Genomic DNA, 25228 nt, shown 5'->3' with positions numbered 1-25228 from the left:
AAAAAAAAAAAAAAAAAAAACTGAAACAGACTTACAGACAAAGAGAATAAACTGTGGTTACCACTGGGGAGAAAAATGGGGAGGGGGCAAGACAGGGGTAGGTGATTAAGATACAAATTACTATATATAAAATAAATAAGCTAAAAGGAAGTATTATATAGCACAGGGAATAGAGCCAATATTTTATAATAACTTTAAATGGAGTATAATCTATAAAAATATTCAATCACTATGTTGTACACCTGAAATTAATATATTGTAAATCAACTACACTTCAATTTTTAAAAAGAAAAAGAAAAAAGTACCTAGATATTTAAGTGAAAATGAAAAAGAAAAAATAAATTGAGCCTTAAAGGACTGACAGAATTACAACAGGAAGGAGGAAATGCATTTTATTTATTTATTTTTAAATTAATTTTTATTGGAGTATAGTTGCTTTGCAATGTTGTGTTAGTTTCTATTGTATAGCAAAGTGAATCAGCGATATGTATACATATATCCCCTCTTTTCTGGATTTCCTTCCCATTTAGGTTGCCAAAGAGCATTGAGTAGAGTTCCCTGTGCTACACAATAGGTTCTCATTAGTTATCTATTTTATACATAGTATCAATAGTGTATATATGTCAATCTCAATCTCCCAATTCATCCCACCTCCTCCCTTTCCCCCTTCGTATCCATAAGTTTGATCTCTCTCTGTGTCTCTATTTCTGCTTTGCAAATAAGATCATCCCTACCATTTTTCTAGATACCACGTAATTCAAAAAGACATATGTATCCCAATGTTCATTGCAGCACTACTTACAAGAGCCAGGATATGGAAGCAACCTAAATGTCCATCAACAGAGGAATGGATAAAGAAGATGTGGTACATACACACAATGGAATATTACTCAGCCATAGAAAGGAACGAAATTGGGTCATTTGTAGAGATGTGGATGGACCTAGAGACTGTCATACAGAGTGAAGTAAGTCAGAAAAAGAAAAGGAAATGCATTTTAAAAAGAACACAGTGAACAATGCAAAAAGGGACAAAAGTACTGTTAAGTGTTAGGGAAAAGAATTTGGTATGGCTGAAGCAAATGGTGAGAGAAAATAATGGAAAAGTAGGTTGGAATCAAATGAAGGATGGCCTTAAATGTCATATGTTGTTTGGCTTATAAGGTAGAGGCAAATGGAATTCATAAAAAAATTTTAAGTAAGGAAGTAACATGATTGAGAAAGTGCTTGGGATGTTTACTCCACTGCAAGTATAAAGGATAGATTGGAAGGAGAAGGTAGGGAGACCAGTGAGGAAACTATTTTAATAATCCAAACAAGAAACCACAAGACTAGTACAAGGACAGAAGCAGCAAAGGCGGGGATGAATGTCAGAGACAGAATGAGCTCCTAGGAGAATAAATCCAGAAGAAGGGAAGGACTTGAGGTATAAGCCTAGACCTACTGCTACCAAAAGGAAAGGATCAGAAGGGGAAAAATGCGTGGAGAACTATGTAACAAAACCCTCAATGGAAATAAGAAAATAGATGAAATTCTGGAATGGTAACATTTAAAATTTTTTCTTAAGTAGGACACTATAGCCCTAGGCACTGGAAGTTTCAGCTGAATGGTTAAGAAGGAAGCAGCAAGAGAAAACATGGCATTCCAAGAGCTTAGACACAAAGGGCCAATGTAAGGTGCCAGCTCAAGGGCTAAAGAAACTGAGGCATCCTCTAAACCAGGAGGGAAAACATGAACATGCAGATTCAAATCACTAAGTAAATAGAAGTTCAACTCCAAAACCGTATGGACCAAAGTACTGCAAATATATATACAGAGACACACACAATTCCTTTTTTTTTTTTTTTTTTTTTTGCGGTACGCAGGCCTCTCACTGTTGTGGCCTCTCCCATTGCGGAGCACAGGCTCCAGACGCGCAGGCTCAGCGGCCATGGCTCACGGGGCCCAGCCGCTCTGCGGCATGTGGGATCTTCCCAGACTGGGGCACGAACCCGTGTCCCCTGCATCGGCAGGCGGACTCTCAACCACTGCGCCACCAGGGAAGCTACATCTTAAGGTTATAGACAGTAGAGGCTCTCCCACGTGCCACAACTACTGACACTCCCACGCCTAGAGCCCGTGCTCCGCAACAAGAGAAACCACCACAATGAGAAGCCCGCACACCACGACAAAGGGTAGCCCCCATTCACCGCAACTAGAGAAAGCCCACACGCAGCAACGAAGACCCAACACAGCCAAAAATAAGTTAATAAATAAATAAATTCATAAAAAACAAACAAAAAACAGTAGAGGCTCTCAAAACCAACCACATAAACAACTTGCTAGTATCGCTAGTGTAACAGATAGGATCCATCATTCCCTTTGTAATGCATTCTGACTGACAATCCTATATCATAAGTTTGGAAAAATAAATACACATTTATGTTTTGAGGGAGTTTCTCTGTGGTGATGGAATAGTTTTATATCTTGATTGGGCTGTTGGTTATATGAATCTATATGTGTGATAAAATTTCATATACCACCCCTCCCCTGAAAGGAAAAGTGTATGTAAAAAATAGTGAAATCTGACTCAGGTCTGTACTTGAGTTAATAATAGTCTACCAATAACAGTTTCTTAGTTTTGACAACGTATTATGATTATGTAAGATGTCATCATCGGGGGAAGCTAGGTGAAGGGTACATGATAACTGTACTATTTTACAACAGCTCCCTGAATCTGCTCCATACTCCAAAACAAGTACCCTCGGGTCTATAGAAGAAAGAAGAAAGAAAAGTAAGGGACTGGTTAATGCAAAATATAGAATGTAGGTTATGGCTGCAATGGCCACTATAATAGCAACTTAAAACTAAATGAAATTTAAAATTCAGTTCCTCACTTGCTCTGGCCACAATTCAAGTGCTCAATAGCCACATGTAGCTAGTGGCTACCAGATAAGACAGTACACATACAGACACTTCCATCTTCACGGTAAGCTCCACTGAAGGAGCTCGAAGGAGGAAAAGGGATGTGATCAGGAAGTGATCGACCCACAGAACACTTCTGAGGTGGTAATGAACTATTTCTTAACCTAGACGGAGGCCATGGATGTTTTGACATTCTTCCTTAAAATTTTTATATATGTTTTTTACACTCTTCTAGAATACACATAGCAAGGGAAAAAAAAAAAAGGAAATATTGGTTTTTGCAGATAACATGATGGCATACCTAGAGAATCCAAGCAACTCAATTCAAGTTTCTTAAAAGCAATAAATAAACAAAATTGTACTATATAAAAGAAATCTACCCAGGCAACTTTTGATTTTATATTAGTGGAACAATATAGGGAAATGATTTCAATCATAATTATGATCCAAAAAGTAAGAAAGTAATTTTACTTGAGATTTAAGAGTTTTAAAGAAAATTATGAAATCCTACTGGCATAAAAACTCTAAAAGGAACTAGCTATTAACACATAAATAAAGGGAAAGTTAACTCCTTACACAGCCTGGGCTACATTCGACCACAATGATATTCCCTCTTTCTTCCACAGTGCTAACCTGACCCCAACCCCCGTTAAGCTCAATTCATAGACTAAACTGTACCTGTAAACAAGCAGTTAAAAGTATATGGAGAAAAAGGATTGTACTGACAATCGTACCTTAAATTACCATCATACTCAAATGAGCTTTCAGCACAGCCCAGCAATCTATTATATTTTCCCAGTCAGTTTGCTCTCTCCCCTTCCATGATAACTATTTCACACGTGCTCTTCTCTCCTCAACCTCCAACACCATTTTGCACTCTCAGCAAAAGGCCTTGTCTCTTTCTTCACTGAGAAAATAAAAGCCATGAGAGAACTTCAACTTCCACCACCAAATCTAAATGCCTACCTGTATCTGTGTCCATTTATTCTACCTTTTCTCAGTTACAGTGGAAGAAGTGTTCTTGCTCTAATAATGGGCTATCCTCACCATTGTGCCAGGATTCCTTCCCCTAACAGCTTGCAAGAACTTGGCTCCTATGATTGTTCCTGCTCTGTCCTACATCATCAATTTTTTTCATGTCTCCTGGAGCAATACTAATATTAGAACACGAGCATGCTACAATAGCTGACATTAAAAAAAAATAAACTAGGAAAGGAGGGAAGGATTTTACTTCCCTTACAACTACTTCCTTTTTTACTTATATTCCCTTTCTCCACATCCTCTCCCCAACACTTTCTTTAACCTACTCCAATTAAGTTTTCATTGCTCTACAGAATCACTTTTATAAAAGTCACCAGTCACTTCCATCTTGCTAAACCCAGATGATCAGTTCTCAGTTCTCCTACCTTCCCTGACCTATCAGTAGCATCAGTAGCACCCCACATATCTGAAGCACTTTCTTCACTTGGCTCTCAAGATACCACACTCTCCTGATTTTCCTCCTACCTCACTGGCCAATCCTCCTCCCCACTGTTCTTTGCTAATTCATAGCTCTTTTCTATCCATTATCGAGTTGCTAAAGTGTCTCAATGGCTCAGACTCAGACCTCTCTTCTTTTCTAGCTATACCTTTTCCCTAGCTGATCTAACCTAGTTCCATTTTTTTAAATTACCATTTATTTTTAAACATTGGGAGCAAATGATTCTTAGATTTATATTACCTCCATCCCTGATAATCTCCTTTGAGCTACAGATTACTATATCAAGTCAACTTCTTATTATTTCCATCTAGAATCTAAGAGGCATTTTAAACTTAACTTTTAGAAAATAGAACTTCCGGGGACTTCCCTGGTGGTGCAGTGGTTAAGAATCTGTCTGTCATTGCAGGGGACACGAGTTCGATCCCTGGTCTGGAAGGATCCCACATGCTGCAGAGCAACTAAGGCCATGAGCCACAACTACTGAGCCTGCACTCTAGGGCCCGCGAGCCACAACTACTGAAGCCCACGTGCCTAGAGTCTGTGCTCTGCAACAAGAGAAGCCACCGCAAAAATAAATAAATAAAAATTTTAAAAAAAGGGCTTCCCTGGTGGCGCAGTGATTGAGAGTCTGCCTGCTGATGCAGGGGACACGGGTTTGTGCCCCAGTCTGGGAAGACCCCACATGCCGCAGAGTGGCTGGGCCCGTGAGCCATGGCCGCTGAGCCTGCACGTCTGGAGCCTGTGCTCCGCAACGGGAGAGGCCACAACAGTGAGAGGCCCGCGTACTGCAAATAAAAAAATAAATAAATAAAAATAAAGAGAAGCCACCGCAATGAGAAGCCCGTGTACTGCAATGAAGTGTGGCCCGCACTTAACCGCAATTAGAGAAAGCCCATGCACAGCAACGAAGACCCAATGCAGCCAAAAATTCAAAAATTTTAAAAATTAAAAAAAAAAACAAAACACTAAGAAAGCTTTAAAAAAAAAGAGAGAGAGAACTTCCGTTTTTCCCTCATCAAATCCACACTTCAGCCTTCATCTCTATCATGGTTTCAGGACAAAAACTTACTAGTCATTCTTGACTCTTCTTTTCCCTTCACATTTCAGTATCAAATCCAGAAGGAAGTCCTGTTAAATACATCTTTAAAACATATCCTAAATATAAGCATTTTCCACATGTTCATTGTATCACCCTAATGCCCTAAGTCCCAGCCACCAGCAATGACCACTGGACCATGGCATTAGCCTTTTAACTTGTCTTTCTGATTCTACTCTTGCTCTCAATAGTCTCTTCTTCACAGAGTGATAAAAAAAAAAGGTCCTAAGAATTGAAAAACTGCTATTCAGAATAGAAGTGGGATTCCAGAAATATATTCAAACCCAATACACTACATAGAAACTAATTTCTTTACCTGCCCAAATACCAATTAATACAAGAACACTGATAGAACTGAAGATAGTCTTCCACAATTTCAAGGCACTTAAATTCTCACGTGGCTACGTTTTAAATATAACTTACTTCTGTATATAACTGTATAGTTAGCTTATTGACAGAGCATGTAACATATTATGCAACAACCCTGCTTCCTATCACACTTAGAATAAAATCCATCTCTTGGCAAAACCATTCACATTCTGGGGCCTACCAACCTCCTAAACTCGTCTCTCTCCACTTACCCACCACACTACGCTATGCCATGCTACAGCCAGAGTGGCCTCCCCTCTTTTCCTTGAATATACCAAACTTACTCTGCCTCAGAGTCTCTGCACTTGCTGTTCCCTTTGCCTGGAGCACTCTCTTTCTAGAAAATCACACAGCCTGCTCTCATACTTCATTCAACTCTCAACTCAATACCTCCTTAGAGAAGTCTTTTCTAACTAATACCTCTAAAATAGTCTCCTAGCCTCACTGCCCATCACTCTCTATGTCAATACCCTGCTTTCTGCTGTTTTTTTTTTTGTAGAATTTATCACAGTCTAAAATTATGTATTTATTTGTATATTATCTGTCTTCACCACTAAAATATAACCTCCATAAGAACCTCATTTTGGTCTGCTGTTCACTGCTGCAGTCCCAGCACCTAGATCCATGCCTCACACATAATCTGTGCTCATTTAATAAGTGTTTTATAAGTGAATAAATAATAACCTCATAATATTCTAAAAACTAAAAAAAAAAGATATTTGGAATAGAAATGAGACTCCAGAAATATATTCAAGTCTAATAAGCTGCACTGGACCCAAATTCATCACCTGCCTTGCTATCTATTAATGCAAGACCTTCACTGGAACCAAAAAGATTCTCTTATAATTTCTAGGTGCTTAAATTTTCATGTGCCTATATTTTAAATATAATTTACATTTATTGTATACAGTCTGTTATTATATAGTTATTAGCTCATTCAAAACCAGTGTTTCAACTTCTGTGCAACTAATCTGCTAGAAATGAAAATCATAGTCTGTACCAAGTCGAAACAAAAAGTATAAAAGTAGACATTATAACACAACATTGTATCAACTATACTTCAATTAAAAAATAAATTTTAAAAAAAGGTAGACATTAAAGGACTGTAGGGGGAGATCAACTGCCAGTATGACAATATGAGGAGCTCTAATGACCTGCTCCCCAGTAAAACTGGTAAAAATAATTTTAAAAAATAACCATAGCCTCTGGAAATGGTCCTTCGAGCAAACAACAAATGATGAAACAGCTATTTCATATTCATGAAAAGTCAGTAAGAAAAGCTAGAGTCTACGGTATTTGAACCAAAACCGCTCCCCCTCCTTCCTCTCTTCCAGATCAGCAGTGGTGGCTCCACTCCAGGATGCTGCAGCCGAGAACACAGGGCTCCTTCCTTCCCCAGTTCCGAGCCAGAGGGCTTTCTTTGTGTAGGAGCAGGACTTCAGCATTTCTCATCTTCTCCCAGCTGCCTGTTGCTGAGGAGGCTGTCATGGGCAAGCGTGGTACAGAGGTGGAAGCCCCTTTCTTGCACCCAGCTTCCACTCATGGAATGAAGGCTCTACCTTGGGCATGGTGTGCTGAAAATACTGGGGCCCCAAAAGCCCTTCTCCTGGCTCATGAAGCAGTGGTTCCATGCCAGGAGAGTCAAGCCAAGAGACCTCAGGCTACTGTCCCGATCTCAACCAGAGGGCCCTGCTCCTAAGAGAAGATGTCACTCAGAGAGAAGTCTGCCATAGTCCTCACCCCCAACTCCAGAGCCCTCGGCCAGAGATTTTGTCTGCGGACAGAAGAACGCCGTAAAAAAGTTTATCTCCCAATCTCTTCCCAAAGGAACTTATTTCATTTGCAACAGTGAGGTTAATTAAACTTAAGACCCTCTCATTAATAGTGGAGGGTATAGTACAGAGAATTGGGAGGATTTGTGGATCTGATACAGCCTAGACCACAGGCTGGCCAGGTGAGAACCAGAGGAACAAGACAGGTGGGGGAGCCCTTCTGGGGTCAGAACAAACATCAAACTATAACCTCAGAAGGGAATTTCCTGCCAGTCCAGTGGTTAGGACTCTGTGGTCTCACTGCTGAGGGCCCAGGTTCAATCCCTGGTCAGGGAACTAACCCTGCAAGCCTGCAGCAGCGGCCAAAAAACCCCCAAACTATTCCATTTTAGGAGCCACAATTTGATTGGATTAGTCTGTCAAGGAATGAACATCTTGGGGCACTGTTTTAAGCAACAGAGCAATCAGCCAGCAATCAGCAGGTTTAATAACTGGATGTGGTCAGAAAAAGTGTGGAGGAGAGCCCTAACAGTACCACTGTCATTCCAGGGTGATGATGGGCAGACCCAAAGCTGCACCTCCCTGAGGGGCAACAAGAGAGACTTAACAAGGCTTCCCTGGTGGCGCAGTGGTTGAGAGTCTGCCTGCCAATGCGGGGGATGCGGGTTCGAGGCCTGGTCTGGGAGGATCCCACGTGCCGCGGAGCAACTGGGCCCGTGAGCCACAGCTACTGAGCCTGCGCATCTGGAGGCTGTGCTCCGCAACGAGAGAGGCCGCGACAGTGAGAGGCCTGTGCACCGCGATGAAGAGTGGCCCCCGCTCGCCGCAACTAGAGAAAGCCCTCACACAGAAATGAAGACCCAACACAGCCAAATAAATAAATAAATAAATTTATTTATTTTTTAAAAAAGAGAGAGAGACTTAACACTATGTGCTGGGATGGGGGGAAGGATAAAATAATCTAGTCAGTCACTAAACATATAAATAAGCAAATAACACTAACAAGCCCTGGGAGGACCAGTACCCAGAACTGCTGTAATATATTATCTAAAATGTCCAGTTTCCAACAACAAAAAAATATAAGACATGCAAAGAAACAGGAAAGTGTGACCCATATATGTAAAAAAAAAAAGTAGGCAACAGAAACTGACTATAAGAATGACTACATTCTTCTCCTGTTGGATATAACAGGAGAATACTTCAAAGTAGGCATTATAAATATGTTCAAAGAAATAAAGGAAAGCTTTCCTTACTTAAAGAAGTAAGGAAAGTATAATTACAATGCCATATCAAATAGAGAATATCACTAAAGAGAAATTTTTAAAAAGAACCAAATGGAAATTCTGGGTATGAAAAATACGGTAACTGAAATAGAAGTACAGGATGTACAGAGACTCAGACTGCAAAAAAGACCCTTGATGCTAAAGTGGTAATGTGTGTTCTTATAAGACCACTCTAAATCTGCGTCTAATGTACATGTTTTTAAAAGCCACAACTCTCAATAATAAAATTAATTAACACCATCTATAAAGTAATCATGAGATCTATATGAAACTCCTTGGATGACATCCATTCTGATACACAATTAGCATTTCTTTAAAAAGCGTGACACTATAAATAATAAGTTAATTCTCAAATATTTAATAATATGAAAATCTTACTGGTCTGACGTCACCACAGGAATTGGTAAATTGTCGAGCCAAGCCAAAATCAAGCATGTAACATTTCCTACATGTACTAGGAAAGCGACCCATGGCAAAGTTTGACTAGAAAAATAAAGAAGGAAAATATACATATTATTATTATACTTAGTCCTTATACCTTATCCTTCCTCTATTTTAATTCTTCTATTTAAACTCTATATAATACACATGTCCCAAATATACTATTCTAGTCAATGATGTTTACTGGATATTAATACATTATTTTGCTGTGGTTTCTATTAATGCCTAGGATCAGGTGAACTTTGAGCAACAAAAAATTTATGTGACTATAAATTTACATAAAACACAACACTGACTTAACTGGAATCAGTACTCTAAGTTCCTTGAAATTCTAGTCTAAGTCACTACTTACTTTTTAAAATGGGAGGAACTAGGAGTGAGCAAAATAGAATACATAGTTCAGAAATTAAAATGAATTTCCTATAAGCATCATGAACCTGAATTTCACTACATGTAAAAATTAAAATACAATTCAAGGACACATTTCAAAATAGACTTAAGGAAAATACACTCTGCATTCTTCCCTTAATAAAAATAAATGTAACATTAAACAACCACAAACTTGCAAATATAGGTATATATGGGAATTTTTTTTTAAAGTCAAAAGTCAAATTGTTATAGAATTGTTAGCTTTTATTTTAAAATACTGTTCTACTTAGGGAGCTTTCTAATCAAAATGGAAACTCTTCAATCACCATGGTTCTCAAATAATGACGTTTAACTTGACATAAAAATAAAAGCAGGAGAAATCTATGTTACATTAAGTCTGACTCAATTATGTTAATTTTAGTTGGCATTTTCATGTAAACTGTTTAATTTTAGAAATCATGTAGCAACAGATGGAAATAATTTTCAACTGCAACAACCAACATATGATAAATTTATAGTAAATACAGCATATCAGAAATGGGGCATTTCTCCTTGTAATACAAAACCCAAGAAAAAGAAAATAAAGACATATTTCACAGTTACAGAAATGACAATCTCTAAGAAAAGACAGAATAGAAAAAATACTATATATTGGCACTGTAGCACTCAGGAGAAAAATCAAGCTCCTTCATAATTGATGGTTTCTTATAAGTATAATTTGTCACTTGAGAAATAGTTCAAAGAACACAATGCCAACATCTAAAAGCAACATATGTATATATTTTTAACCAATATCAGGAAAAAGAAATCCAAAGAATAACTATTAATTTAGGTGTAAGGCTAAGTAATTGACAATGTTAACACATATAATAATAATAGTGAAGCATTAATAATTTTTAATTTGGCTGCTGAGCAACATTTTCATTGTATGAGAAAAGCTCTTTATTATAAGTTATAGTTTGTAATTATCATTTTTTTAAATTAAAAGGCAAGTTACATGTACTTTAAGTTTACATCTTTGCCACAGAAATTAAAATACCACCTTGTATTTAATATAGAAAGCTACACTTGTAATTTACTGTGTCCCATCATAAGATTAAGAGTACCAAGCAAACTCATTCTGTGATCTGGAGGAAAAAGCCCCCTACCGGTTTGATGTCTCGGTGCAAGAATCCCACAGAATGGATGCTCTCAATAGACTCCAGAATCTGTCTACCCAACCGAAGAGTAGTGCTAATGGTGAATGTGCCCCGGGACTGGCTACGGCGTAGATCCGCCAGATTCCGACCCTGTGGAAACCAAATAAACACTTTCAAGTACTGTACTAAATGTATAAGAGAAGAGTAGAGAATTGCTCATTTACCATTAAAAAATGTTTTGACTGAAATAGCAAGGATTTTACCTGAATCATGAGCCTCTCACTCAAGAGAAGAGATTCTCTTAAGATAACGCATGAACATTTCGGAGAAATTTAAGAATAACCAAAGTTTTTTTTTTAACATATTATGTTTCTTTTTAACGTTTTTTTTCTGAATGATTCTTTAAATTCTATAGAACTTCACAATTTCCTAAAGTTTCACACATGATTTCATATAATGCCATAATAACCCTTTTTAAAAATCTCCCCCACCCCCTCTCCCCACTCCCCACTGGTAACCACTAGTTTGTTCTCTATATCTGTGAGTCTGCTTCTTTTTGGTTTTATTCACTAGTTTATTGTATTTTTTAGATTCCACATATAAGTGATATCATACAGTATTTGTCTTTGTCTATTCTACGTGTATAATATGTTTCTGAGTCATCATGTTTCCTTTGTCACTGATGTTATAACAAAATATAGTCTTGATTGCTTAAAAAAGATATATACGGGCTCCCCTGGTGACGCAGTGGTTGGGAGTCTGCCTGCCGATGCAGGGGACATGGGTTCGAGCCCTGGTGTGGGAAGATCCCACATGCCACGGAGCAACTGGGCCCGTGAGCCACGACTACTGAGCCTGCGCGTCTGGAGCCTGTGCTCCGCAACAAGAGAGGCTGCAACAGTGAGAGGCCCGCGCACCGCGATGAAGAGTGGCCCCCGCTTACCGCAACTAGAGAAAGCCCTTGCACAGAAATGAAGACCCAACACAGACAAAAAATAAATTAATTAATTTAAAAAAAAAGCTTTAAAAAAAAAGATATATACACAGGGAAGTAATTCCTCATTACTGCCTAACATATTCCTATACAAACTACTTAATTTTTCTGTGTCACAGTTTCCTTATAAAATGGGGCCCATAATACCTACCTTACACTGTTTTGTAAGGATTAAACAAGATCCATGTAGTGTTTAGAATACTGTCTGGCACACACTAGGTACTCAATAAATGCTAATTACTGTTATTATAAATAAAAATGATATGAAACAAACACTCGATTACTTATAGCAGTAGATAAAAGCAATGAATTTATCTAGCCTGTGCCAGATGTATTACATTCATGACTGTATTTAGTCCTTAGCACCCTAAATAGAAGTTGTTATTCCTGTTTTACAGATGAGGAAACTGAGGCTCAGAGACTTTAAATAATTCTGACCTGTTAAGGTAAAACTGTTCTTCAAATCTAAGTCTGTTTGACTGGAAAGTGTTCTTTTTCCACTGCACAGTGCTGCTCTACCCAGAAGATTCCTTATTGCATAGGTTTCAAACAAGCAATCTGACGAGAAGAGCAGGCTAAGATGCTGCAGTTCCACCTCCCAAAGAATGGAAACTGGCTCCTATATCACAAGGGAATTTTAAACATCCTAATCTTTCTATACCCAAAATTTTATAGTGTATGTTTGGGATTAATACCACTAATACCACTACCTCAACTAAAGACAGTTAATTCACTTCTGAAAAAGTAATAAATTCTTAAGTGACTTAAATACCATTTAAAATAAAATATTAAATAGTAATCAAGTAATACAAGAATTGAAAAATTACAGAAAAGTCAGGAGCCTTTAATACTTCATATCCTCTTTAAAAATGAGGTTTTCCCACAGCATTAACTGGTAGTTAACTTTTTAATTATTTTTTAATGTTAGTGGAATTTATTTTATTGTTCTCTACATCCTCAGCAAATGTAAAATGATAATCTAGGGCAATGAGTTTTATAATCCCATGAGATCATGTACCTAATAACTTTTATTAGCATTTCAATAATTTTTTCCTTCAAAAATCAGTATTTTTTTTTTAACATCTTTATTGGGGTATAATTGCTTTACAATGGTGTGTTAGTTTCTGCTTTACAACAGAGTGAGTCAGTTATACATATATATATGTTCCCATATCTCTTCCCTCTTTGTCTCCCTCCCTCCCACCCTAAAAATCAGTATTTTGACTGCCAAATATATACCTAAGGTAATACTGGAACTTTATTTGTAAACAAATTCTGCCATCATAAAAGTTTTTGAAAGGAAATCAATTCAAGTATATTTATGATATTAGTAATGCTTTTTAAATTTTAAATCTTTTAAAACATAAATCTAAGGTATCAATTAACAAAATCTGAGAAGATAAAAACAAAGCTGGCAAGGGTATGGGGAAAAGAATTATTAACATGGTACATACATGCAGGTTGATCCACCAAATTATACTTCAGGCTATATATTACAGGTGATTATTTTTTGTTATAGATAAAAACTTAAAACAATCTATACATCCATCAATAAATGAAATGGTTAAATAAATTATGGTTCAGTCATCTTAATGACTGTTATGCAGCCGCTAAAAAAAGAATGAACTCTCATATACCTATCCATCACCCAGAATTAACAATTATCAATTCATGGCCAATCTTGTTTGATCTGTTATCCACTCCTCCCCTCCCCCTATGCAACACACAACATCTCCCTTCCTACACACATATACTGGATTATTCTCATGTAAATTCTAACCATATCATTTCATCCACATATATTAGGCAAAGAGATGAAATATAAAATCAAAGAAGTTACATGCCAGCAATTCTATCGCCACAAAATCAAAGAAGTTACATGCCAGCAATTCTATCGCCACAAATTTGAACTGGAAATATCAGTATGAACTATGATATATTTTTTCTTTAAAAAAAAAAAATCCTGAACCTATCCACTTGAAAAGAATTTAAAACAATGACCAACCCAATTGCAGCAGGCACCCATAGCATCTAGACTGTCATCTCTAAATACCATTTATCATTAAGAGGAATCAGAAAGTAAGGAGGCTATCAAAGTTCCCTACTGAGGAACCAACTCATTATTCTGAAAACTTTTAAATAAAAGAATCAAACATTAGTCCTTCCCTTCTGTGTGAAATGTACCTTAGGATAACCTGATAGTTGGTGGAGTGCTTTTTAAAGAATTCCAGCTAATAAAGAAGAAATTGTAAAATTACAACAGTGTTATTTGCAACCCCACTGAAGTAATGAATCTAGGCAGGGGTTACTAATGGGTTGATAAAACCTAAGAGAAAAATCACTGGGAACTTTAAAATGGATGGAGAGGCTGATGGCCCCGAAACCTCACTGATCAATCTTAACATAACTAAAAGAGAGACCACCAGACACTGCCTACTGATGTGATATAAATAGGAAGCACACAACCCACCTCTGAAGTATTCTAGCCAAATAAAAATGGCTAGAATCTGATCTAATCACAAGTTTATAGAAAATACAGGGGACAGAAGAACATGTTAAATATCACCACATGGAGACAATCAGCAAAATCCAGAATATGGAAACTTCTGCATGACGAATGACTCTGTTTTTATCAATGACAATACAAACAACAAAAAGAAAACTGTAAGAAAAAAAAAATGAGGGGAACCTAAAGATTAAGAGGCTTAAGAGATATGTATGCACAAAATACAATGTGTGAACCTTGTCTGGAACCAGATTCAAGTAAAACAAATATAAAAAATAATAATAAGGGAGAGAAACAATCAAGAAAATCTAAAGATTGACTTGATAATTGATGTTATTAAGATACTATTGTGCATTATGGTTAACAGTGGGAAAAAAAGAATCCTTGACTCTTAGAAATATATATTGATATACTTACAGATAAAATATGCCTTGGATTTTCTTTGAAATTATCTGGGGAAGGAGAGGAAAGGGAGACTACACCTCAGATAAGATTGGCCTTTTTTTTTTTTTTTTTTTTTTGGTACGCGGGCCTCTCACTGTTGTGGCCTCTCCCGTTGCGGAGCACAGGCTTCGGACGCGCAGGCTCAGTAGTCATGGCTCACGGGCCCAGCCACTCCACAGCATGTGGAATCTTCCCGGACCAGGGCACGAACCCGTGTCCCTTGCATCAGCAGGCGGACTCCCAACCACTGCGCCACCAGGGAAGCCCAAGATTGGCCATATATTGATGATGACTGAAGCTGGGTGGTGAGTACATGGATATTCATTATACTATTCACTCTACTTTTGTTTATGTTTAATTTTTCCACAACAATAAAAAGTTAAAAAATATATAGCAGTCCTGGGGCTTCCCTGGTGGTAAATAGCTAGAAGTTCTACAAGAGAAACAGGATTATTCCTTAAAATTTTTAACAGCAGATATTATATAATTGAATTGCCAGGAGGAAAAGACTGAAGTCAACTTCAGAACAATGAGGGTTTTTAGAAAAAATCAGAAATGTCAGTGAGAAGCTGGGGCTGAGCATATACATTTTATTAAAATATATGTGGGAAACCCCAGCAGCCATCTTCAGTATGTCAAATAAGAGAAAGAACCCTTGAACAGTTATAACAGCTTTAGTCTTGCCTCAAATCAAGTCAACCATAACTGTAGGGATGGGAGGTTAATGGTGGGTTAATTTTAGCATGACAGGAAAGAATACAGCATGCAAGTCAAATTGAAAGGTTCTTGGATGGGTCCATAGGCGCTTGCCAAAGGTCACAAAAGCCATCATTATCTGATATACACCAGCCTCCTTAGTTCTCCCAGACTAGGAGCCTTCCCATTTCCAGAAAGTGAGATTAAGGTTAAGTGCAAATAAAATAAAACCGAGTATATGTTAGGACTGAGAGAGAGACTGCAGACTAAAAAAGACTGTCCATGTTCTCCAGTCAGTAGTAGCCTAAAGACAAAAATAGTTTTATTGTGCCAAGAATATTGGCCTCAGGCTTCCATCAAGTCCTAACCCCCATCAAGTTAGTCAGTCTCAGGCAAACCACAAACCTCCTTGAGCTTAAGTCTCTTCATTTGCAAAATGGGGATAAAACCTGTCCTATCCTCTTCAGGGGATATGATAAGGATCAAATAAGATGCATGATAAATCCAGAAGAAAACTATAAAATAGCATACAAAAAGTTATATTATTATTGGTCAAAGTGAAAGACAGAATGGTCCATACTAATGACCTAAAAAGTTACAGGAATAGCTACTTCAAGAAACAAAACTATGCTGGCTCAAGAGTAGTGAATCACATGATTCAAAGACTTTAAGGCTACAGTCTGCAGGGAGATTAATATCTACAGATCTAAATCAAATGCTGAAGGATAGCTGAGGGAAACAAAAAAAGAAGAGGAAGAATTTAGGCCAGGATCTATGTCTCTGAAATCACTACTATGTAGCTAAGTTGAAAAAATAAATAAATAAAAGAACCAAATGCCTAAGACAAACTTTGCTAAAGATGAAGGGAAACTCTGAGGACCCTAAACTAGGCAGCAAAGTGAACCATGGCCTTTATTTTACTTTTTTTTTTTATTATTTATTTTGGCTGTGTTGGGTCTTTGTGGCTGCAAGTGGGCTTTCTCAAGTTGGAGCGAGCGCAGGCTATTCTTCATTGCGGTGCGCAGGCTTTCTCATTGTGGTGGCTTCTCTTGTTGCGGAGCATGGGCTCTATGGTGCACAGGCTTCAGTAGCTGCAGCACGTAGGCTCAGTAGTTGTGGCACACAGGCTTAGCTGCTCTGTGGCATATGGGATCTTCCTGGACCAGGGATCGAACCCGTGTCCCCTGCATTGGCAGGCAGATTCTTAACCACTGAACCACCAGGGAAGTCCCTGAACTATGGCTTTTACACACTGATGGTGACTACAGGTTCAGAGGTGTGTGTGTGTGTGTGTGTGTGTGTGTGTGTGTGTGTTAATTCAGGGGCAGAGGCAGTGTCAGAGAGAATGCGATGATTTCTCTCTTCTCCTTGTTGTAGTCATTACTTCAGTGCTCCCTTTCTGAATTTCTTGCATCTGCTACCCAACCCAACTCCACTTTCCATCTGAAGGACAGGGAAACAGAGCTATGTTAATGATAAAGAGAAAGAGGAATGGCATTTCTCCCCTATCTCATCTTATTTTTCAATTTTCAAGCAGTCAAGGTTGATACTTGTGAAAATGGAAAACTAGAGCCCTTAAGGTAGCGAAAGGTGGAGAAGGAAGGGACAGGGACAGGACAAAACTGATATTATATCCAGCAATCCATGTGGGGATCAAAAACTTTGCAATGATGACAATCAATGAAGATATGCATCAACTAAATAGTTGACAGAGACAACCCTTCCATCTTTGGAAAAATCTGTTATCAGGTCTGTTTAAAGTTCCATCTGCATAGTATAAAACATTCTGAGAGGATACCAAGAATGTTGTTAATTTTATTCATATCTACTATAATTAGGCATTTTGATCAAAACTGGACAATTTTAAGATACATTTTCAAAGTAACCTACCTGCAACTGCATGACCACGTAGTTGAATCGATCATTCCTCCCACAGCCAATAAATCTACAAACATGGTCTTTCCCTGGATGAAAGAAAGAAAGAAAGAAGATAGTAGAAAAGGTTATACTACAGTTTCTCTTCTTAAAAAATAATAATTTGTTTTTCTGTATAGTATTTTATGATCGAATGTAAAGGACCTATCTTAAGAACCTTAAGGACAGGAGATTAGTATTATTCAAATTTTCTACCCATCTCTCTCCATATCCTACACTGCTCTTTGTGTAGTCAAATAAATGTTTACTAAATGAATAAATAAACAAGTAAATGAGGGAACAAATGAATGATAATTTATTTAGGAAGGAAAGAATTAAGAGGTCATTTCAGATCAACTTGCCCAGACATGATACATCTGAAAGCACAGAAGAGCAATAAATAAGAACTATGTTAGGAATATAAACTCTGAATTTTAGATACGGTCTGCCATTCACCATTATGGACTCAGTGAGTCCCTTCATCTTTCTGGGACTTATTGATTTGGATTTGCTCAGTGGTTTTCAACCTGAGTTCCACATGTGAAATCCAAGGAGCTGCTAGTGGCTAGAATGCAGGGGGAAGCAGAGATGGAGCAGACAGAGGCTAGGGCCCTGCCCCTGATTCAGCAAAAGCAAACAAAGGTGCTAAAAGAGGATCAGAACTGGTGGATTCCAGGGCCAGAAGAGGGAATCAGGCTGGAGAATAGTTTATGAAGGGAGGGAGAATAGAATGAGATGATGCTGGAGAAACAGGCAGGCACCAAATCCAGAAGGGTCTTGGACTCCACGATAAGGAATCTGAACCATATGTATAAGTCAATATTTTCCAACCCTGGCTGCTTATCAAAATCATCTGGGAAACTTTTTGAAAACTCCTAAACTTTATACTGATTCAGAATCTGTGGCGGAAGATACAGGATATGAGCTTTCAAAAGTTCTCTAAATGACCCAAAAGCAGACAGGCCATGGATGATTTTGAAACATCCAGGTATTTGGAAACTACTGCTGTGTAGTGAGAAGCATCTAAAAGATAAACACTTAAAACATTCCATTTTAGAACATCACTATGGTAGCAAGGAGGAAGATCGACTACAGAGAGGTCAAATATGGAGGCAGAATGGTCACTCTGCTGACAGTTACAATATCTCAAGAGAGAGAATAAGGGTTTGAACCTCTTTTTTGAATCTTATGTATTATAGATAGATTAAAAAATAGGATAAATCTGAGAGATACTAAAGATATAGTTTTTGACTAGAAATTGGCACAAGTAAAAGTTGTACCAAAATAAGAGAATATAGTAGGTTGCATACATTTTAAGGGATATCAGAATGTTGAGTTTGAGGACAACCAGTTGAATTCCGTAGACAATTGTAATTTCAAGCCTGGTGCTGAGACAAAAAGCTGAACTCCAGAAATACATTGGGGAAGGATTGGTTCATGGAAGGCAGATGGAACTACAAACATAAATGGAAGATTTCCAAGTTGAAAGAATAAATAATGAGAAGAAAAGAAACCGAAGAACAGAATTCTAGAAAATGAACCATTTAAAGCATGAGCAGAAATAAAAGAGCCCATGAAGGAAACAGTAACAGCCTAAGAGCAAACTATAAGAAATGGATATAGATCACAGAATCCAAAGGAGAAGAGCATTTTAAGGTGGAAGTGGCCAGTGACAAATACTATAGAAAGGCTGAGAAGTGCTCATTAATATAAAAATTTAGGAAGTCACTGGTGAGTGGAAAGGGCAGAATCTAGTCTATAATGGGTTAAAGAGTAAATGGAACAAGAGACAATGAGGGCAAGCTCATTGTCTTGAATAAGCTTGCCTAAAAAGAGAGGAAGTCACAGACCAAGAGCTAGAATGACAAATTTTGATAGACTGTTAAGAAATACATCCCAACAATCAAAAAGAATCAGTCCACTGACTGATTTAAAATATAAATACAGTCCAGATTTAATTTAGTTAATAATTCCACACTTCTCTTTTGCATCTAGGTTATCACATTGTTCTCTCATTCTCTGTGCTTTTGTTGAAAAGGGCCATAACTAGCAAGAACAGGTGCAATGGGAACAATAATTCACAGTGTGTACAATGTATGTACATCACTTTACATATATTTTACATATGTTTGCAAAACTAAGTCATCTAATAAATTGTAGTAAGAATGAAAGGATTAAAATGACCACCAATTGGTAACTTACTCTTTTCCTCAGCTTCATAGAAACAATTAAAAAATCATTTTAAAGTATTTTCTTATTATCCATTCCTCAAGATTCCACCTTCCTATCATGTAACATTTAAACGCAGCATCTCTATTACAAAGACGTTTAAATCATCTAATAACAAAAGGCCATATGAAATTTAACTCCTCTAGGAATGCCCCTTTAAAAATATCTTTATGATAAGGCATGTCAGAATACTATTTATCTCTTGATACTAAAAGCACCCTACTTTTAAAACAATAAAAATCAAATAAACTAGACCCTTTACTGGGTAACCAAAACACAAAGTCAGTAGCAAATTTTCTAGGATTCCCTGGTACATCTTCACTGCTTTAGGCAAGAGCTTAATGAGTTCTTATCTCATACATTATAACATAGTACACTACTGATCTTATATTTTAGATATATGCAATTAATGAAACTACTTAATAAAGTTAGTTCAGTAAATATGTACAAATTTTTGGAAGTACGGAGAAACTACAATTTAACTGAAACAGTAACTCTTCACCACCACTTAGAGCAATTCTTAAAATAACTTTTATAATAATAGTACAAACTGAGGTATCACTCCATGAGTACAGGGACCATGTCTCTCTGTTCTGTTACCTACCCCACAGTACCTGGCAAAGAGTGAATCACCTGACTGATATTTGTGAATGAACAAATTAATAGAAATAACAATAACGAATAAAGCATGCATAATAGGAAGCATACTATGCTAGGCATTATATTAATGCTTTATATGTATTTAATCCTCACAAGTTAATAGAGTAAGTATTATTATTTTCCCTCTTTTTCCAATGTGAAAATGGCGGCTTAGTGAGGTTAAGTACTTTGTTCAAGACCCCACAGCTGGAAAATTATGGAGCAGTTTGATTTTAGAGCCTTTGTTCTTAACCATTACGCCAGAAACAATTGAAACAGATTTTAAAGTCAAGTAACACCTTGTAAATAAATATTAAAACTAAAAGATAAATAAAGACTATGACAAAACACAGACAAGAGGACCTACTATGTGCCAAAAACTAAAGTAGGCACTAGGAATACAAGATAAATTAAGACCCATGCCCTCAAGGAATTCGCAGCCCAGATATATAAACAAAAAATTGTAATACAGTATGATGAGCTCTACATTATAGACAAATTGCTGTGGACACACAGAAGATGCGAAAATTTTGTTTATGAGGCTTTTCATGAGAGTTAAATCACTAAATTTTAAATATATGAGAAGAGTATTCTAAGAGGACACCAAGTGTGAAGGATCCAAGCATATGTGAAAGATAACAGAGTTAACAAGGCTAGAGGGCTGGATAATAGTTAAAACGTAGGCTCAGGTGGGGGGCATGCTGAGGCAAGAAAAGTACACTGAAGTCTTATATGCCACATAAAGGAATTCAGATTTGACTCATTATTAGATAATGGGTGACAGTTGGGGATGGGAGGAGGTAGTTCAAAGGTTTTCAAGCATGAGAGCTACATGATTTGGCCTGTGTTTTGGAAAGGTAATGCTGTTTACCATTAGATGCTGATTTATGTAAGAGATTAAGGCAGGGAGATCAATTAGGAGGTTAAAACAACAGATGAGGTTAAAGATAAGGTTCAAATTAAAGCACTGGGAGTGAGAATTAAGCTTTCAAGTTAAGCTTTAAGAGACAGAAAAGACAGATTATGGAAGAGAAGAAAGTAAAGGAAGACTTTTAGCTTAAGCTAAGTGGACAAGGTAAACTGCATTAATATAAACCAAGACAAAAGTATGAGAGAGGATAGGGCTTGCCTGATGGCGCAGTGGTTGAGAGTCCGCCTGCCGATGCAGGGGACACGGGTTCGTGCCCCGGTCCGGGAAGATCTCACATGCTGCGGAGCGGCTGGGCCCGTGAGCCATTTTATATTTCTGTAAGGTCAGCAGAAATGTCCCCTCTTCCATTCCTGATTTTAGTAATTTGTCTTCTTTTTTTTCTTGGTCTGTCTAGCTAAAGGTCTGTCAATTTTGTTCATTTTTTTAAAGAACCAATATTTGGTTTTGTGAATTTTTCCCCATTGTTATTCTGTTTTCTTTCATTAATTTCCACTGTAATCTTTATTATTTCCTTCCTTCTGCTTGCTTTAGGTTTAATTTGCTCTTCTTTTTCTAGTGTCATAAGATGGTAGGTTAGGTTATTTACTGAAGATCTTTCTGGCCTCATAATGTAGGTGTCTACTGCTATAAATTTCCTTCTAAGTACTGCTTAAGCGCTACCCCATAACTTTTGGTACCTTGTGATGATTAAGTTTTAAATAAGGAATCTGTAGAAAATCACTTTTGAATCTTAGAAGGTAGGGTCATTAATGCCATATATGATGCAGGACAACCTATTATTTTTCTTTGAAGGAGACACAGTACTGCTGTAAAGGAAGAATGTTGGCTTTGAGTTAGATTTCAGCTCTAACACTTAGTAATTATGGGACCTTGAGTAAGTCTCGGTTTCCTCAGCAGAGCTATTGAAAAAAATTAAATGAGATAATGTATTTATAAATCATTTTCTTGATTAGCTATTCAGTGTTCATTCCTCCATACTAACAGCACCCAAATTTCCCTTGGGGAACGATCTTCCTCAATTGCATATCCACTGTCTCAATGAGTCTGATTCACTCTCTGGCAAGGCTGGGCATTAATTGCTCTAAGCCAATCAGAATAATCTAGAAATTGAGATCACTTTGATGATGGAAAGAAAACTAGATATTCAGGACTTAAGATAATCAATGCATGATATTACTCTAACAAGTATAATTGTTTCAGGGATGTTCTAATCAGAGCAAAACTCAATACCTTCATATAATTATGAGAAGCGATGTTACACTTAAAGAGAAAGAATATAGCCCCCTTCCAGTTGCTGTGGGCAATCGTCTCTCAACTGTGACAGAAATCAACATGAAGATAGAGTTCACAATATGGAAAAGATAATCGCAGGAAAAAAGAGCATCGAATGGACAGCCACATACAAAAGAATGAAAAGTAGACCCTATCTTATACCATATACAAAAATCAACTATCAACAATCAACAATCCATCAAAATGGATTAAAGACTTGACCATAAGACCTGAAACGATAAAACTCATGGAAGAAAACACAAGGGGTAAGTTCCTTGACATCAGCCTTGGCAATGATTTTTTTGGACTTGACAACAAGGGCAAAGATGACAAATGCAAAAATAAACAAGTGGGATTACACTAAATCAAAAAGTTTCTGCACAGCAAAGGAAACCATCAAAATATAACTAAAGCATATCCCACCTCTGAATCTTTCAGCTTGGTGTGTAGGAAAAGTGCATGTGCTCAAGACTGCTTGAGTTAAATATCAGCTTTTTCACTTGCTAGTTTGTTACTTAACCTCTACAAGCCACATGAAGAGTAAGAGCACTTACCTCAAAGAGTTACTGCACAAGTGAAATCATCTAAAGTATGTCTAATCCTTAATATACTGCCTGGTACATAATAAATGCTCAATATATGCTCCCTATTACTATCATTAAAGCTTAGTGATTATGAGCACTAATTTTGGAAGGAGACAGATATAAGTTCAAATCTTGGCTCTACTGATCAGGCTCACCTAGCATGTGCCTCTCTTTGGCACCAACCATTCTGTCAAATCTGACTGTACTTCAGTGGACCAGGCCAAACATGTCCCATAATGTCACTACACACACACTATTCATAGGATATCTCCCCCAAATAACTGTTTTTATCATTTGCCTGCTTAAGAGACCATAAACAATAATGCCTGAAGAAAATAAGATTAAAATGGTGAGCCTGGAATTCAAGATTCATTCTACATTACTTATCAAACCTCATTTCCTTCAGTTTAACAAGAATTATACACTCTGAAGTCTGTTTCTTTTTTATTGTCCCTCACAAATGTTCCACCTTATTTTTTGCTCACATTTATTTCCCTCAACCTTGCCTCCTCAAATCAAATACAGCTCTTAAAAATCTAAATATCCCTGTAGGAGGTAATATTAACGAATTAATACTCAGGATTAGATTTTCAGATATTTAGCAAGTTAGTCACCTAGCCAGGCACTGAGGGGGAAAAAATAAACAAGACAATTAAAATAAGAGTTCCCTAGAGACAAATAAGAGCAGCAGAGTCTGGTGCACAGATGGAACTAGAGAAAGAAGAGAAGTCAGCAAGGCAGCACTGATCACTAGGAATCATAGATTGTTGACCACGAGAAAACACAGGATGGAAATATATCAACAAACGAATTTTAACTTTCTGTTTATGTGTCTACTCTTAGAAATCTGCTAAAAGACAAAAGGAATCCTGAACATACAAACCAGATCTTTACCAACCACTCAAAATATCACCCATAACCTAAACAATCTTTTTGTTCTTACAATTTCAGATGATCATCTACTATTCTTGCTTTCAAGAGCTTAAAACTATGGCAGGTAGTGGTTTGGTGGTCGACATCCCAGTGTTAAATATTAATAAGAGTAAAATGTCATACAAAAGGCAAGTAATTTTACATAACTTGCTGCTAGAGGAAAGTAAATCAATCAAAATGGGCATCAGTTATTTTTCTTTTTAAATAAAAGAAGCCATTTAGTAATAAAGTGAAAACCTGAACTAAAAGTATCCCTAACCCACTAAATGGGGATGTTCTGGAATTCAAAGAACAAATTCCACATCAATTACAAATTAGCAAATAAGGGGATTCTGCAAAGCTGGACAATTAGACTACTAAAGATACAACAAAAGTAGCTTCCTTATCTATCTATCATTTACTCCTCATATTTACCCACTCCTCACTAAAAACAAACAAACCACATCTACCCTAATAATAACTCATGAAATATCCACACCAATGGGAGACAGAAAAGTATAAGGCTAGGTCCCTTCCTTAAAGAATTTACAATCTTGTTAGAAGCAATAAATGTATTACAAGACCAATATAGGCAGTACAAGATCAAATTACAGCTTATAAAAATGAAGAATAAGCATTACAGAGAAAGCAAGATTAGATTAGAATACATCACAGAGCTTGGAGCTTGACTGAGTTAACTTGACAGTGATACCAAAAGAAGGAAGGGTGTCTTCTAAGCCAAATCCCTAGGAAAAATAATTCAGCCAAGGAGTCTAAGGAATAAAGGCTCCTATCAGCATTCATGAGAATGCCCATCTAACAATCCTTTAGGTTCTAAGTAGCTCACCAGGAGCTAAAGGCAGAAGAAAGTTTCCAAACTCTTCAGTCTAGATAACCATTACAGGGAATTTCATCATTTAAACAAGACTATCCTATCACAATGGCCAATTTAAAACTAGCAGGCTTTTATGATTAGAATGAAAAAAAAATAGCATGATTTCCTTACCCTATCTATTTTTAAAATGTACTAAACTATTACAAAAATGTATAAACAATGCCTATGAGAGTGGGACTGGTGGGTCACAGAGTGAATCCATATTGAACATATGGTAAGTATATGTTCAATTGTTTTCCAGAAGAGCTGTATCAATTTGCATCCCCTCCAGCAAGGTATGAGGGTTCCAGTTGCTCTATGTCCTTGCCAGCACTTGGTATTGTCGAAAGTTTTTTCCTATTTCAATAGATGTGCAGCAGGAA

At 37.2% G+C, this 25228-nt stretch overlaps 1 protein-coding gene across 1 annotated transcript in view; it reads right to left on the bottom strand.

Annotated features, from left to right (window-relative positions):
• The window catches only part of TTBK2 (tau tubulin kinase 2), a 152124-nt gene that overhangs the window by 57529 nt on the left and 69367 nt on the right, over window positions 1–25228 (bottom strand). Inside the window, exons 4-6 of the mRNA XM_007460122.1 lie at window positions 17381–17454; window positions 10860–11000; window positions 9280–9384 (exon numbers count right to left, since the gene is read on the bottom strand). Of these exons, the coding sequence (XP_007460184.1) occupies window positions 9280–9384; window positions 10860–11000; window positions 17381–17454 (320 nt within the window). The remainder of the gene's footprint in view (window positions 1–9279; window positions 9385–10859; window positions 11001–17380; window positions 17455–25228) is intronic.

Source organism: Lipotes vexillifer, unplaced genomic scaffold (genome assembly GCF_000442215.2).
Source record: "Lipotes vexillifer unplaced genomic scaffold, Lipotes_vexillifer_v1.1 scaffold408, whole genome shotgun sequence".
In the NCBI taxonomy this organism is placed as follows: Eukaryota; Metazoa; Chordata; class Mammalia; order Artiodactyla; family Lipotidae; genus Lipotes; species Lipotes vexillifer.
The sequence above is the reverse complement of the archived record's forward strand: the minus strand, read 5'-3'. Positions and strand labels throughout refer to the sequence as shown.